At 32.3% G+C, this 16,685-nt stretch overlaps 1 protein-coding gene across 2 annotated transcripts; it reads left to right on the top strand.

Annotated features, from left to right (window-relative positions):
- The first annotated feature begins 1,744 nt into the window (after positions 1-1,744).
- LOC143237856 (electron transfer flavoprotein regulatory factor 1-like) lies at positions 1,745-11,430 on the top strand. Of its 2 annotated transcripts, none has more exons than XM_076477539.1 (3): positions 1,745-1,891; positions 6,517-6,639; positions 8,259-11,430. In XM_076477539.1, the coding sequence occupies exons 2-3, from the start codon at positions 6,598-6,600 to the stop codon at positions 8,466-8,468; spliced, it is 252 nt and encodes an 83-aa protein (XP_076333654.1). In that variant the 5' UTR covers positions 1,745-1,891; positions 6,517-6,597; the 3' UTR covers positions 8,469-11,430. The 2 variants fall into 2 exon arrangements, with proteins under 2 accessions (XP_076333654.1, XP_076333655.1); XM_076477540.1 differs by having other exon boundaries at positions 1,762-1,780.
- Positions 11,431-16,685: the final 5,255 nt, after the last annotated feature.

The raw sequence follows: 16,685 nt of genomic DNA, 5'->3' as shown, positions 1-16,685 counted from the left end.
GTTTATATGATTGTAAAACTTTTGTAGATAAATTATTATTTGTAATAAGTATTAGTAATAAACGTTATTATAAATTGCGTTATTGTTTGTATATAAACATATATCTGTATTAAGAAATAAAACTATGTGTGCCAATGTTGGCAAATATCATAAATTTGACACATATCGAGATTTAATGAACTCTTCATTCAAATAAAAATTTATCTCAGTTTCAGGCCATTTGAAATCGTAATAGGTAACTCAATAAATTGAAGACTCGTTTGAAATAAATTATAATATGTAACGATCATTATCTTTTGTTTGTGTGTGCTGTCTGTAAGTTGTAACACGAATAAGTGACATTTGTAACTACCCTTTGTACACAAATGTGCTATAAATCAGTTCTAACAAGAATTACTGTCATTCGTCATTACCTTTTGTGTAATGCGTGCAGGCCTGACTAGAGGGGCGTCAGGGGGGCTACAGTCCTGGGGTAAAAAAGGGGGCCTGGGGAAATATGGGATAAAGAATAATGTATTCTCATTTTCATAACATACTTAAGGAAAAATCGCAGTACTGCGGGAAATCGCTTTGCCTCAAAAAATACCTTTTTTATCCAAAATATGTAAATTCTCAACACAGTTGGCTTCTGTCCATCATAAAAAAATTTTATACTTCCATAAATGTACCATGAATTTATGAAAACTTCAGAAAGGTGCCCGGTGAAATAATTATCCCCGAAACCCAACCTGCCTCTCGACACCCCTGTATGCGTGTGCTATGAATCAGTTGTAAAATAATTCAGTATCATTCATTATTATCTTTTGTATCAGTGTGTGTTATGAATCAGTTATAAAACAATTTAGTATCATTTATCATTACCTTTTGTGTGTGTGCATGTGCTATGAAACAGTTGTAAAATAATTCGGTATCATTCATTATTACGTTTTCTATATCTTACCCAGTGGCACAGCGGTATGTCTGCGGGCTAACACCTATAGAAACCGGCTTTCGATACTCGTGATGGGCAGAGCACAGATAACCCATAATGTAGTTTTGTGCTTCATTTCAAAGAATCAATCCATCAACCTTTTCTGTGTACACATGTGCTATGAATCAGTTTGAGTGATCAGGGATAAAATTTTGTGTTGGGCTTGTCTCAACAAGTTGTTTTTCAGCTCAGCGCTAAATAGATCAAACCTAGTACGTAATATGTTATTATCTTCTGTACAGATACTGTAGCATATAATGTATTTTTATTCAGGTATGTTATGTTATTTTTTTCAAAATTTTGCTACAAATATTCTGCATGTAACTATGATATTCTCGTTAACCGGATGTTTAAAGGTCATAAACATGTGTTAATCTCTTTTATTTATGTGAATGTTGCATATAGCAACGTTTCACTCTGACCTAGTATCTGTGTTATTGTTATTCGTTTAGTGGTGTTTACTTTTAAGTACATGCCGTTTTGTTATGGAGCTTATAATTTACGAAGTCCACGATAAAACATATTTAACTGTAGTGAACCTACGGCTTTAAAAATTAATGTGTTAATTCATTATTTTTCCGAAAAATATAAATTTTACGTAATATTTTATCAATGTCACTGTTATGCTTTAAAAGTGACCATGTCTTTCGAGTTGTTTACTTACGAGAGAACCTGACAACAAATGCACGTGCACGCGGAGTTAGCTATTCCATTGGTTAATAATTAACCAATAATGAGACGCTAGAAGTCAAATGGATACAATATTAAGTTAGAAGCTCTTTTTATACACTATTTTCAGGTGGGAATGACGTACGTAGAAGGAACTGAATCATACTGTTTGTTTTATTTCTTCTTGGATATATATATATATTTTTCCTGTGTAACATTAATAGTTTTATCAGAAAAATAACACTAGGCAACGTGAGTAGAAATCATCTACTTGTTATTTGAATGAGATTTATGTTTTGAAAGTTTTAATCAAATATTAGTTGTAACTTGTAAAACGTCCAGTTCCTCGCCAGTGTTAGTAATATTATTTATCTTGTATAGCCTATACCTGTACTGTAGTAGTGATGTTATTATTACTGAGTAGTAGTAGTGTTTATTTTGAGCATGCATTGATAAACGTGTAATCCACTTACGCTTACATAGTTCTATAACACCCAATAAAAAAGGATTAAAACTCTTAACAGTCAAATCATTATATATATGTATATATACAATGTATAAAGAATATTTGACTTTGGTTTGAATTTCGCGCAAAGCCACTCGAGGTCTATCTGCACCAGCCGTCCCAAATTTATAAGTGTAAGACTAGAGGGAAGGCAGCTAGTCTTCACTACCCACCGCCAATTCTTGGGCTACTCTTTTACCAACGAATAGTAGGATTGACCATATATTTATAACGCCCACGGCTGAAAGGGCGAGCATGTTTGGTGTGACGGCAATTTGAACCCGTGACTCTCGGATTACAAGTCGAGCGTCTTAATCACCTGGCCATGCCGGGCCATTTGACTTTGAAAAGGTGCCCCAGAATACAAATATTTAGCCTGTTTAACTAAAAATAAGCGTTTAAGTATAACTGTTTAATTTATTATTAAAAGCGTGGTAATGTTATCGAATGGATATATTTTAACGTAGCAACTTTTATCAATTTAGCAATTCTTATTTACAAAGTCGAAAATGAAATAATAGTATTCGAAAATATTTTGTAAACGTACTTTGCTTTAAAGGTAATATTATAAAATTCTACATTTATTACAATGCATTAGGACTTGTTAAACCTCTTTTAGTCGGATTTACAACACTCGAAATCATGATTTGATACCCATGGTGAGAAGAGGAAAGATAGCCCATTGTGTAGTTTTGTAGTTAACTACAAACAAATAAAACCTTTTAATATTGATAATTCACCAAACTGTACCACTGATTCAAGCATCACTGAATTTTATAACCAAAATAATAATTCTAATAAAGTGTAAGAATATTGGAGAAATGGGCATTGTAACTTTAAAAAAAAAGTTTAAAAGTAGTTATGTATGGAATTTTATTTTATCATTGCAAAATGTATGTGGTAATATTCTTAATTATTGAAAGGTTTATATTATTTGATGCAATGTTTAGTATATTGTTTTGTTTATTTGTTCTTGAGTGCAAATAAGCATTCTGCTTACTGTATCCAAACTTGCATTTTAGCACTAAGTTCTAGACTTAATGCTGATTAAACTGGAGGCTTTGAATATTCGAATTGGTGTAAAAGTCAAAATTTGATTAATTGGAAGAAAGGGGGTTGTGTTAATGAATGGGATCTTTTATTTCTAATATTTGGAGCAAGTGACTCTTAAGATAATAATAGATTGACCCCAACAAGTGTCTTCTTTTATGTCTACTGTACTTATAATTTCATGTCAATAATTTAATTTATATATATATATATGTTTTTTTAATATTTAACATAACCTGTGGATAACAGGCAACCAACTGACTGTTCAAAGCTGTGTTGCAAACATGCCCTTGGAGTAAAAAAATTATACTCAGAAAATCCTTGATTTTTCTCTTAAATTCCTGCAAATTGCTGGCTTAATTTACTGCTGTTAGCAACTTATTCCATACATCAATTGAATGTTAGAAAATAAAACTGTCTGCTAAAGCCTCTTCCAAGTTTTAAATGTGTGTTTTTGTTAGTACTCTGGATAATTTTGTAAACTTTTTCATATACTACTAAAGTATTGGAAAATACCAGTTCTGTGATAAATGCTTCATTCTTCAAAAAGCTTTAACTTGTAGATTGAGTGGGTAAAAATTATGTTGAATAAAGTTTGGTATACGTGACACATTATGAATTGCTTATTCATACAAGAAAGATTAGTACATTGTTTAAATTAAAATAAGGTTTAGTATGTATATGATATTTTATGAACTGCTTAATTGTAAAATAAATATTGATGTATTGTTTAAAATAAGGCTTGGAATGTACATGATGTTTTATGAACTGCTCATTTATAAGAAGAATATTCATATATTGTTTAAAATAAGGTTTGGTATCTATTATATGTGCTATTTATTTGTAAGAGGAATATTAACATATTGTTTATATACTTTATGAATTGATTATTTATAAGGGAAGTATTGTTGTATTGCATAAAATAAGGTTCAATACTTTCTTTGTGAATTGCTCACTTGTGAGAGAGTTAGTGTTATGGATGCAGAAAAGGTATTATTAGTGACAAAAACTTTACCCAGTCAACTGAAAGTTTAGAAATAATGAAAAGAAGTGAGTATTTTAATTAAATAATTTGTTTTTTAGTATAACCTTGTTTAGGATGTCGGTCAGATCACTTGTACACTTATTTTTTTCATATTAAAATGAACAAATTAGTAAGCTGAGAGGTGCTACAGAAATGATTGTTTTTTTTTGTTAACTGAAGTCATGAAAGAGAGACAAAAATATGTTTTTTATATAGCATTATAGAATGGTGACTTTTACCTGAAAAACAAGTATCCTGAACTTGTTATTTTAGTGAAATGACTAATAATTTCAATCTCCAAAAGGAATTTTTATGATGAAAAGACTACATGAGCTTACATCATTTATTTAAAACATATGAATTTATTTGAAGTTAGTAAAACCTGAGTCCTGTCATATAAGATGCACACTTTGAAAGAGTGCCATCTGTGTGAAAGTAATATTTACATTCATTGATATTTACAGATGGAATAAAAAGGCACTGCAAGTTTTAACTAGGCTTATGTTGTATTCTAATTGTAAATTTTGTAAGAAACACAGTTTAAAAACAAAATCCTTGAGAAAGATAAACTTGTTTTATTTGTTTTTATAAGATGATAATCATTTCTTACATATAGATATTTACTACTTTTTAAAACACGAGGCAATTGTAGGTCATCACTTTTGTGTTAATTAGTTGAGCACATTTCTCTATATTTGGGTTTAGATAATTCTTGTATTAGATGAACAATATTTGCTTCATGTGTACAACATGAAAAAATGTAGATACGGTATAGAGATATGCTTGTAAAAACTGTGTACTTCTTTTTTTCTTCTATTAGAAACAGAAATATTTCATTCATCTGTTTATGGTGAGAAAAGAAAAATACTAAAGGATGTTATGGTTTTGGTAACTTTTCTGGTTAACATATACAATTTTTAAACTAAAAACTGTTTTGGATAAATACACAAATAACTCAATTTCTTTCTGTTCTGAAAATTGGTTTTCACTTGCATAGTTAGTATTATGCCCCATATGAGTTAGTAAAAACAGAGAGAGAGAGAATATATTAGAACTAAGACCTGTATAATGTGCATTAAATGTGCTGGATAAAAGCTTTTTTCTGGTTGGACATGTCTTATTCAAGAGTAAGGAAGAACAATAAAATCATAATGAATACATAAACAAAAAATGAAAAAGATCATACTAACTATTTAGTAAATTAAAGAAAAAGGTTATCTGCACAGGATACTTAGTAGCTGTTCAGTATAGAGAAAAATTTCCTTATAGGATACTTAGTAACTTTAATGGAGAGAAGAGTCTTTCCATAGGACACTTTGTAACTGTTCAGTGGAGACATTCTGTCTACTGGAGCCTTGGTACTTATTTAGTGGAGAGATTCTCACTACTGGAAAAGACTTGGTTCTTATTCACTAGAGATATTCTCCCTACTGAAGATTTGGTATTTATTCAGTGGAATGATTCTCCCTACTGGAAAATTCTTGGTACTTATTCAGTGGGGAGATTCTCACTACTGGAAAAGACTTGGTACATATTCACTGGAAAGATTCTCTCTACTGAAAAAGACTTGGTACTTATTCAGTGGAAAGATTCTCTCTACTGAAAAGGCTTGGTACTTATTCAGTGGAGAGATTCTCGTTACTGGAGAAGACTTGGTACTTATTCAGTGGAGAGTCTAGCTACTGGAAAAGACATGGTACTTGTTCACAAGAGACGTACTCTCTACTGGAGACTTGGAACTTATTGTCACAGAACACTTATTAACTTTTCAGTAGAAATAAATTTCTTCCCACGGAACATTTGTGTCCTTATCAGTCATGGGGACATTATAATATGATCGTCAATTTCATTACTTGTTGGTAAAGAGCAGCCAGGAGTTGGTGGCAGGTGGTGCTGACTAGCTGCTTTCCCTCTAACCTATCATTTCAAAATTAAAGATGATTAGTGCAGATAGTTCTTGAGTGAAATTACATAAAATCAGAGAAATAAAAAGAAATTTACTAGCTGTTCAGTGGAGAGAGAGGATTCTCCTTTATATTAACATGCTTGTTGTCACAAGTTCAGAAATATTAAACACGCTTGAATACTCACTATAAATTGTTTTGTGCTTTAGTACCCTGAGGGTAATTACACAACAATTTGAATTTATTTCACAAGTCTGAAGCATACGTATCTAGTTAAACGCTCTTGGTTAATTGTAACCTGTTCCTTTATCAGAAAAATTAGAAAAGATATTGATCTCTTTCAGGCACAAATTGGTGATTTCAAGTAATGAAGGTTGTATTTATCCTCTTTTAGCAAATCATTGCCCTTGAAAAGTGGTTGCAGATCTGAACATCTCGGTTGTGGATGAATTGTAAATGGTAAAAGAAAAGTCAGATGGCTACCTATAAAAGTCATGCTATACAGCTATACAAAAATGTATGTTTTTAAATTTGTGACAAAAAAGCATAGGTTTGGTATAGAAGTTGTTAACTATCCAAATATATACCATTATTGTTGTGTGTATAACATTCAAAATCCAGATAATGTTATCATAGTTGTAACTAGAAAAATGTTTTTTTTAATCACAAAGTTAAACTTTTAGATGAGTAATATGTTCTGAAAATAGACCAAAAAATTTATTTGTCAGGAATTTCTTAAAATAAAATTTTATTTGTTATAAACAAATTTGTTAACTCTTAACAAAAATAATCAGTTTAATTTAAAATATATTATAATTATTAATTCTTACATTCAAAGATCACTTAAAAGTAAAAAGCCAAATTCTAGAAACATGTAGTTTTTAATACTATATTTCATTTACCAAATTATGTGAAACACATTGAAATTTTTTTTTAAATAAATATTATGAATAATGTAAAATATGTAAGTATTACTAAAAAACTGAAGCTGCATCTTGTCTGCTTTTTGATTATTTATAAATTACAGAACTGACCTGTTTCACTGATTTAGCGCTGCTTTCTAGCTAGTTGAAAAACATTAAATTTAGGTAGACATAAGTTAGTAAGATGATTATTAAGTATATTCATTACTGAGTGACGTATGTAGCAGGTCTTTATTCAGTAGTGAATAACATATGTAGCAGATTTTTATTCATCAGTTAGTGACATGGTTCATTAGTTAGTGATTGACATGATTAGTAGGCCTTTATTCATTAATTAACACTCCTACGAAAAGTGGGGCCTAATAGGCCCCAGAGCAACTTGAAAGGTTATTAATATTAGGCTAATAAATTTGTATTTAATGATTAATGAAATCAAATGAAATAGCAATTTCATTTAAATACAAATTTATTAGCCTAATATTAATAACCTTTCAAGTTGCTCTGGGGCCTATTAGGCCCCACTTTCCGAAGGAGTGTTAATGACATAATTAGTAAGTATTTATTCATCAGTCAGTGATATTAGTAATTGGCCTTTATTCACTAGGCCTTATTTGCTGTCAAACTTTTAACAAATTTAGTTAGTTATAGCAAGATTTTTTGTCATACACCATGTCTCATCATTATTTTAATGTTTCATTCATACAAAAAGTATATAACAGTTGTGGTGGTGTTTTGTTTTGTGTGTAACATTAGTTGTAGTGTATGTGTTTTTCTCTGTAAAATTTGAGTTTTGGAATTTCAAGTATCTAACCATATTAAAGAAGAGATTTTATAGCTCAGGTTTGAACACTAGAGTGTGAGTGTCAGTCTTTTCTTATATGTGTAGGTTTTCAAAGCTCATCTACATATATATTACTAAGATAAATTGTTTAAAGGCTCAAGGAAGGGAATCTGCTTTTCAGTTGGAAAAACCTGGAATGGATGTTTTGATGTTGAAGCTAAATGAATAATCTGTTGTTAAAGTATATTAAAAATTACTTAGTAGTTATATGGATTATGTTACATTATAGTGTCTTTTCTCATCAACATTACGTTTATTTGATTGTTTCTTATATATTGTGTTGTGAGTATAATTTAAAACAGTATGTAATAAGTATTAAACATAAAAGGCATATCGTTACAAAACAATAATTGTAGACTGTGTAATTTACAGCTACTGTACTTAGGACGTGACTACCCAAAAGGACATGATTACTTCCGCACACGTTTAAAGGCAGCGTTCATGAAAAACAGAGAGGTGGCTGAATCCCCCCAGCTCGAGATGCTGTTGGCTCGGGGCCAGTATATTATCAAGGAGCTGGAGGCACTGTACATGCTAAAGAAGTATCGTACATTAAAGAAACGATATTATACAAAACAGTGAATATGACCAGTAGAATTGAGAAGAATGGATCATGAGGTATAATGGTGGGTCTGCATAACCATGCAAGAAGTCTACAGCCTAATCCATGGGCTCTATCTCACACATTTGCATTTTGGAGTAGTTCCAAATTACTTCACACCTTATTTTTGTGAAAAGATGATCTGGAAACCTGTGACATATCTATAAGTTTATAACATGAATAGATGATCTCACAAATCCTTAATATGCAAAGTGAATAAATTATTCCTATCACAGCTAGATCTGTAAATTATAAACTGTATTTCAAAACCAAATTAGGCACTGCTGGTTTTCCATGTTTAGTATCCACTGTTGTAGCATTTTATGCAGAGTAACATATAAAGTAGTAACTGAGCTGCCAGCATATTTAATTACTTCTACAAGGTTGATTAGTACAAGTACTGATAATGTCTTAACATGATAATCCCATGTGATGTTAACAGTATAGCAGTCTGAATTACTATCATGGACTTTGAACACTGCATGTACTTATAGCACCATAATATGATAACTCTGTGTAGTGTTAACGATATACCAGTCTGAATTATTGTTGCATAAAATATGTTGATAACACCATAGCATGATAACCCTCTATACTATTAAAAAGAGTGTCTGAACTACTGTAGCAGAATCTGAATAATACATGTATTGCACCTTAACATGGTAACTTTACCAGTGTAAATAATAAGTTAATCAGAAGATTACTATGTTAGAATTTTATAATAACTAGTTGGAGACTTGATTTGAAAACAAATGCTTATTTAAGGACAACAAACTGCTTACATGTGAGTCTTGGTGAAGTACGTATGGAGAAACTCGCACCACAACTTGTATCCTTTTTAACTCTAGAGTTTCAGTCTTGAGATACTAAAATCTAGGTTGTGTTAAGAATATATACTTGTTGACAGAGTGCATACAAATACTTGTCTTGTGAATAAATCAAGACAGTATATAGAGGTGTTGGGCAAAAAGTGGCCCCCTTGAAAACATTGTTAATTTATTATATCCTTCATTAGATTTTAGAAAAATATGTAAAACCATATGTTTTTATAAAGCACTTGATGAGATCTGATCAGATATTTTTTCATAACAGTAATAAGCATAATATATACAATATTGTTCACATACAGATGTATGTGATTCTTGTAGTAGTTCTTGGTTGTAAGTCCATGTTTGACAGTTTTTCTTGGTGAGTTATGTACAAATAATCCTAATGAATCAAAATATTCTCCTTTTTCATTTTTACCAAAAAAACCATAAAAAAACGCAGATCCAATGTCTTATATTATCTTATTTGGGGAGGGGGTACATTTTATCCCCCCTGCAAATGAAAATACATTTTCTACTGCCTAAATATCATAAAAAGAAAGGTCATTTTATGCAGTATTTTTTTTTTCATAGTAAATTTGCTGTACCCTTATTACAACTTAATAATCTATGTAAATAAAACTGTACAGGGAGGAATTATTGGGTATTTCGCATATTGCTTTTGTATTGTTTCTCTTTTTATAGGAAACGTGTTTCAGAAATGGTATGTATCTTGGAATAAGGTAGTAATACAAATTGTTACCTAAGCATGGTTACTCTATGTTTTATGCCTTATAACTTTTAAGAAATAAGCTAAATTATTTACTTTCTTACTCTTTCATGTAGTTCCATTTGTCACAGACAACATTTAGGACTTAGTGCAGCAGATCGTCTGACCAGAATGCTCACTGAAATAAACTTGGGCACATTTTGGCAGAATTTATAATGCCAAAATGTGCCCAAGTTCATAAATACGAGGGCTGTTCAAAAAATACGCAGACTGACGTCATAAAACAAAATGTACTTTATTTAGAAGTTACAGGTCTGGGACCCCTTCAAAGTACTCTCTTACCCAACGCAAACACTTATCCCAACGGTGTTTCCACTTGTTGAAACAGTCCTGGTACGCTTCTTTTGTAATGTCCTCCAGCTCCTTCGTCGCATTTACCTTAATCTCGGGAATCGCCTCAAATCTTCTTCCTTTCAAGGGTCTTTTGAGTTTGGGGAACAAGAAAAAATCGCAAGGAGCAAGGTCAGGTGAGTAGGGGGAGTGGGGAAGAACAGTGATCGAGTGTTTGGCCAAAAACTCACGAGATCTGAGGCACAAATTTCGCAGCAACGCGGTGCATCTTCAATTTTTCGGTTAAAATCTCGTAACAAGATCCAACTGATATCCCACATTCTTCAGCAAGCTCCCTGACAGTCAGACGTCGATTTGCCCGCACCAGGGTGTTGATTTTGTCGACGTGTGGGTCGTCAGTTGACGTGAAAGGACGTCCAGGACGCTCATCATCTTCAATGGACTGTCGACCATCCTTAAAACGTTCATGCCACTTGAAACATGCCGTACGCTTCATAGCAACATCACCGTAAGCCGTGTTAAGCATAGCAAAAGTTTCAGTCGCAGATTTTCCAAGTTTAACATAAAATTTCACAGCAAGTCGTTGCTCCTTCAGGTCATTCATTCTGAAATCCGCCAAACGAAAAAATCGCACTTCACTTAAAACCGCGTAGCTAATACACAAATGAAGATATCTGCAATCGGGAAATGGCGTCGAAATCAGCTGATCTGTGCGAACCTAGTGACACCAAACGGATTACCCTGGAACCAACTGGAGCCGCGCAATTCAAACAGTCCACGTATTTTTTGAACAGACCTCGTAAACCCATATTGAATCATCAACATAATAACTATATTATTTTTCGAAAACTTTACTGTTATAGTGAAAAAAAATCATAACAAAGAAAATATTAATTAGAAAGTGTTGAGTTTTGACTTAGACACGGTTTCCTCTCTATGCAGACAATATTCTCATAAACTAGTAAAGGAAATGAATGTATTAATTTATGATGTGCTAAATAATGTTTGTTTTCTTAGCAAAATAAAGATACGATATTGACGTTTTAAGACCTTTGATATTATCTGTAGAGTAATTTCTGTGGCAGCGACAACGTCATACCATTTTACTTAACATTGTTGTAGAAGGCACGTAAGAGTGAATGATAATATGTTTGGTTGTTTCTTTGTTTTGAATTTTGCGCAAAACTACACGACAGTTATCTGCGCTAGCCGTCACTAATTTATAAGTGCAAGATTAGAAGGCAGCTAGACATCACCATCCACGACCAACATTTGGGCCATTCTTTTATAAACGAGTAGTGGGATTGACTGTCATCTTGGGCCCGGCATAGCCAAGCGTGTTATGGCGTGTGACTCGTAATCTGAGGGTCGCGGGTTCGTATCTCCGTCGCGCCAAACATGCTCGCCCTCCCAACCGTGGGGACGTTATAATGTGACGGTCAATCCCACTATTCGTTGAAAAAAGAGTAGCCCAAGAGTTGGTGGTGGGTGGTGATGACGAGCTGCCTTCCCTCTATTCTTACACTGCTAAATTAGGGACGGCTAGCACAGATAGCCCTCGAGTAGCTTTGTGCGAATTTTTTTTTTTTAAAAAGACTGTCATTTTATAACGATTTAAAGGGTGACCATGTTTGGTGTGACGGGGAGTCGAGATCCCTAACCACTTGACCATGCCGAGCAAGAGTGAAGGAATTCGTTAAAACTGGTTTGTGACTGATCTCGTTGGCTGGAATGAGTTCACTTTCGGTAAAAGGATTGATAATACATTGTACATTTTAATGTGTTCAATTTTGGATGAAGTATAATAGTAGTCAAGATACATTGAAGACGAGCGATAGAAGGATGTGAGGACTGTTTTTAACTATTTACTTCATTAAACTACATTTGACTACCGATACCAGTATAACTTTGCTCATTTCTGTTTGGTGTTTCATTTTTAAATCATTATTTCGTCAATCATGCTCAAGCGTGATTAACCCAATTGAAAAAAACAACAAACAAACAATCTTCAATCACGTTTTAGTATTGTACCAATTCATTATCTGCAGTGGTTTAAAATATCCCATCAACTACGTGGTAGTATACCACCAAAGTAGTAAAGGTACCAGTAAATAAAGCCAAAAGATGGCACTTGACACTTTTGATGTCAAGAAAACCCACTTGTAGAGAAATGTATATGAAAAACGGCTCGTTTGGGTTGAGAAAATATTTTACGTACAAGAGCGAACAACGTTTAGACCTTCTTCAGTCATCATCAGGTTCACAAAGAAAGAGGTTACTGACCGGAAGCTGACCACATGTTTGAAAGAGGTTGTGTAACTGAGTGTCGGAATGTAGAGGGCGGTGTTAGATGTTTGAATATATAATTTTATTTTATTATATTTAATGTAGGTATAAAGGCGTTCCTTTATATTGGTTTATTTTGGGTTTAAGTTGTTGTATAAGTAAGGCTTCTTTAATTTTGCGTTTGTTTATGTTTGTTTCTTTATTTAGTATTTGAGTGTTTTCTATGGTTATGTTGTGTTTATTTGACTTGCAGTGTTCGAAAACATGTGAAGGTGACTTTTTATGTTCTTTGAATCTGGTTTCCATTTTTCTACTTGTTTCTCCAATATAGAAGTCGTGGCAGTTATTTTATAAATAATGTTGGTGTAATGTTTGTCAGTGTAGTTTTTACATAGTATAGACCTCAGTTTTGTGCCTGGTTTTTGAATAAATTTGGTATTAACTGGAATGTCATATTTTGTTACTAGTTTTTGCCAAATGTTGGTTATTTATCTGCTGATGTCGGGAATATATGGTATGCAGCAGTATATGGTTTCGTGATTTTTTGATTCGTTGGTTGAAAAGTTGGTTGATTTTGCTTTCTGTCTAGGTGTGTGCGTATAATGTTTTCTATGGTTTTCGGAGGGAACTTATTGATGTTGATGAAGTATTGTTTTATTTTGTCTAATTCATCGTTAATTTTATCTGGTGAGCATAGTTTTATGGCTGTGTTTATTTGGTTTCTTATTATGTTGAGTTTTTGTTTTGTTTCATGTGCTGAGTCCCAAGGAATGTATAGTCCAGTATGGGTGATTTTTTGGTGGATTTCTGTTTTGAATTGTGTGTCGGTTTTTGTAATTTTGAGGTTAAGAAATGATATTTGATTGCTTTCTTCATGTTCACATGTGAAGTTAATGTTGGGATGTATAGAGTTAATGTGATTGAAAAAATTAAGTATGTGTTCTGTAGATCTGAATCCCGCAACCGTGTCATCTACATATTTGTACCAGTATAGTGGTGGATGTAATGCTGTGTTAATTGCTTGTGTTTCAACTTGTGCCATAAAAATATTGGCTAGAAATGGTGATACTGGGTTGCCCATGCTTAGGCCATTTGTTTGTATATAGTTGTGGTTGTTGAATATGAATTTTGTCTTTATCGTGGTGAATTCTATGAGGGTTGCTAATTGGTTGCTGGGAATGTCTATAGTTGGGTTAGGGTCTCGGATATAGAGTTCTAAGGCTATCTTGCAGGCTTCAGTGGTTGGAACTTCTGTAAAGACGAAGTTTACTTCACAAAACTGAGGTCTATACTATGTAAAAACTACACTGACAAACACCACACCAACATTATTTATAAAATACAATGTGATAACTGCCACAACTTCTATATTGGAGAAACAAGTTGAAAAATGGAAACCAGATTCAAAGAATATAAAAAGTCACCTTCACACGTTTTCAAACACTGCAAGTCAAATAAACACTACATAACCATAGAAAACACTCAAATACTAAATAAAGAAACAAACATAAACAAACGCAAAATTAAAGAACATTTACTTATACAAGAACTTAAACCCAAAATAAACCAATATAAAGGAACACCTTCATACCTATATTAAATATAATGAAATAAAATTATATATTCTAACATCTAACACCGCCCTCTACATTCTGACACTCAGTTACACAACCCCTTCCAAACAGGTGGTCAGCTTCCGGTCAGTTATCTCTCTCTTTCTTTGTGAACCTGACGATGACCGAAGAAGGTCGAAACATTGTTCGCTCTTCTACGTAAAATATTTTCGCAGCCCAAACGAGCCGTTTTTGCATATATATGGCACTTGACACTGTTTAACTACTTCAAGGAATGGAGAGGGGAGATGATGTCCTCAAAGATGATGATGTCATAGTTCTAGACGTTGTCACTAGAGGGAACATCGTAAGAGTCAAAGTTATGTCACGAAGTAGAAAATATATTTCTACATGATATCATAGTTCCAAATTTTGTCACTAAGGGCCATATTAAATTATTAAATAATAGTACCACAATGTAAAATTCAAAAGCTGTCTCAATAAGAAGGTATTAATTCAGTAATATTGTTCTATTAAAAAATCTGGGCATAATAGTTATTTTTAATAATTTATCATCTTACAATAATAATTTTACAATTTGATCCATATAAAAAGGCACATTTATTAATAATGTATTTACATGAACACGTTTTAAAACAAGATCATAAACAAATATATTATTATTAATTTTATAAGATCCAAATTTGCATAGAAGGTAATGTTTACACACATGTCGACAACAGTAATAAGCATAGTATATACAATATTGTCACATACAGATGTATGTGGTTCTTGTAGTAGTCCATGTTTGACAGTTTTTCTTGGTGAGTTATGTACAGATAGTTTTAATGGATCAAAATATTCTCCTTTTTCATTTTTACCAAAAAAAAAACAAAAAAAAAACGCACATCCAATGGCTACTAGGTTTATTACTGGGATCCAGATTGACCATTTATAACTATTTTTCTGCATGTTCAGGTACTTGATCACTGGCAAACACATCTTCACAAGTCCTGCGAGAGTGTTGAATAAATTTCTAACACATCTTAGATATCTGTTATGATGTTTCTAGACTGATCAATTTCTAAATCTGACTGAAATTCTGCGTGTGTTAGAAGATTTATAGTGTTAAGTAAAGTATTACCAAAAACTATTTCAGTTTATAAATTTCACTGTTTCAACAAGTTAAAGTGTGAATCTACAGCAGATAGATCAGTTGTAAGATCAAAGACAATGAATATTTATCATACCGAATATTCATCATATCATATATCAATTTCTTGATCTTGAAATGGCTTCCCAGTTCCACTAAATAATATTTCATTACTTCAAGTATACAGCTTAGCTTCAAAATGTGGCTGTAGAGGTCGAGTGTGAATCTGTTTGTCATCTACGTTGATTCCCACGAAATCGATATTGTAATCTTTGAAATTTTATGGATTTTTATTCTAAAATCCATTAAATGTAACATTATCAACACAACCTATAACAAAACGTGTTATAGATATACGTGTTTTTAGATATAAAAAACGTGTTGTAGTACAATTTTGAATCCTGATTCATCATTTGACATAATTTAAAATAAATTTTTAATTCGTATCTGACGAAAATTTAAACCAACAACATCAGGCAAGAAATATATATATACGAGTATATCTGGATGTATGTTTCCCTGGGGAATTTAAAACGATTTATACGTTATATATTTCAAAGGATATTTAGCTATTCCTTTATAAAATGGTTTAGCATGTGATAGAACGACTTATGGAATGATCTTGAGTTTTCTACCATATATATATAAAAAACGTGTTATAGTACAGTTTTGAAAAATGATTCATCCTTTGACATAATTTAAAATGAATCTTTAATTCATATCTGACGGAAATTTAAACTCACAACATCAGACAAGAAATATATATATATGTCTGAATGTAATCAGTCAGTCATGTTGACTGTTTGACAACCACGTGTACCTATGTGCAAATCTTTGATTCCATTGTTCTCACCATTATTAAAATCGAGATAATCAAATTTGCTTGATGTGTCTTTTATCTACGTGATTTCTCTTAGCTTCACCATTACTGCTAAGTAAAGTTTCCATGTAGGCTTTACATGCATAGAGGTTGTAAGATAAAGAAATGAGTTTATCATTAAGGTGTACATCTACTTAAGAACACAGAAAATGAAGTAGCAAGTTTGCAGGTGCAGAAGCATTTTCATTTTTTTTATTTAAGTTTCATCAGGCTTAACAATATTTGCCTTTACATGGAGATATGATCGGACTGGATTTAAATATTCACCTTCTGATCCTCATGTGGAAAATTCCATGGGTCCTCTGTTGTTCGCTGAGCTTCTTCTATCACTGTTTGTGTGTAAGGAAGAGAAAATAAGTGTAGCTTAGATTTTGTACATTGACAGAACTTTTCATATGGTAAGAGGATTATGAGTACTTATTGAAAAAATATGGAGTCG

This window comes from Tachypleus tridentatus, chromosome 13 (genome assembly GCF_004210375.1).
Source record: "Tachypleus tridentatus isolate NWPU-2018 chromosome 13, ASM421037v1, whole genome shotgun sequence".
Taxonomy (NCBI): Eukaryota; Metazoa; Arthropoda; class Merostomata; order Xiphosura; family Limulidae; genus Tachypleus; species Tachypleus tridentatus.
This window is presented reverse-complemented; position numbering and strand designations above follow the sequence as displayed.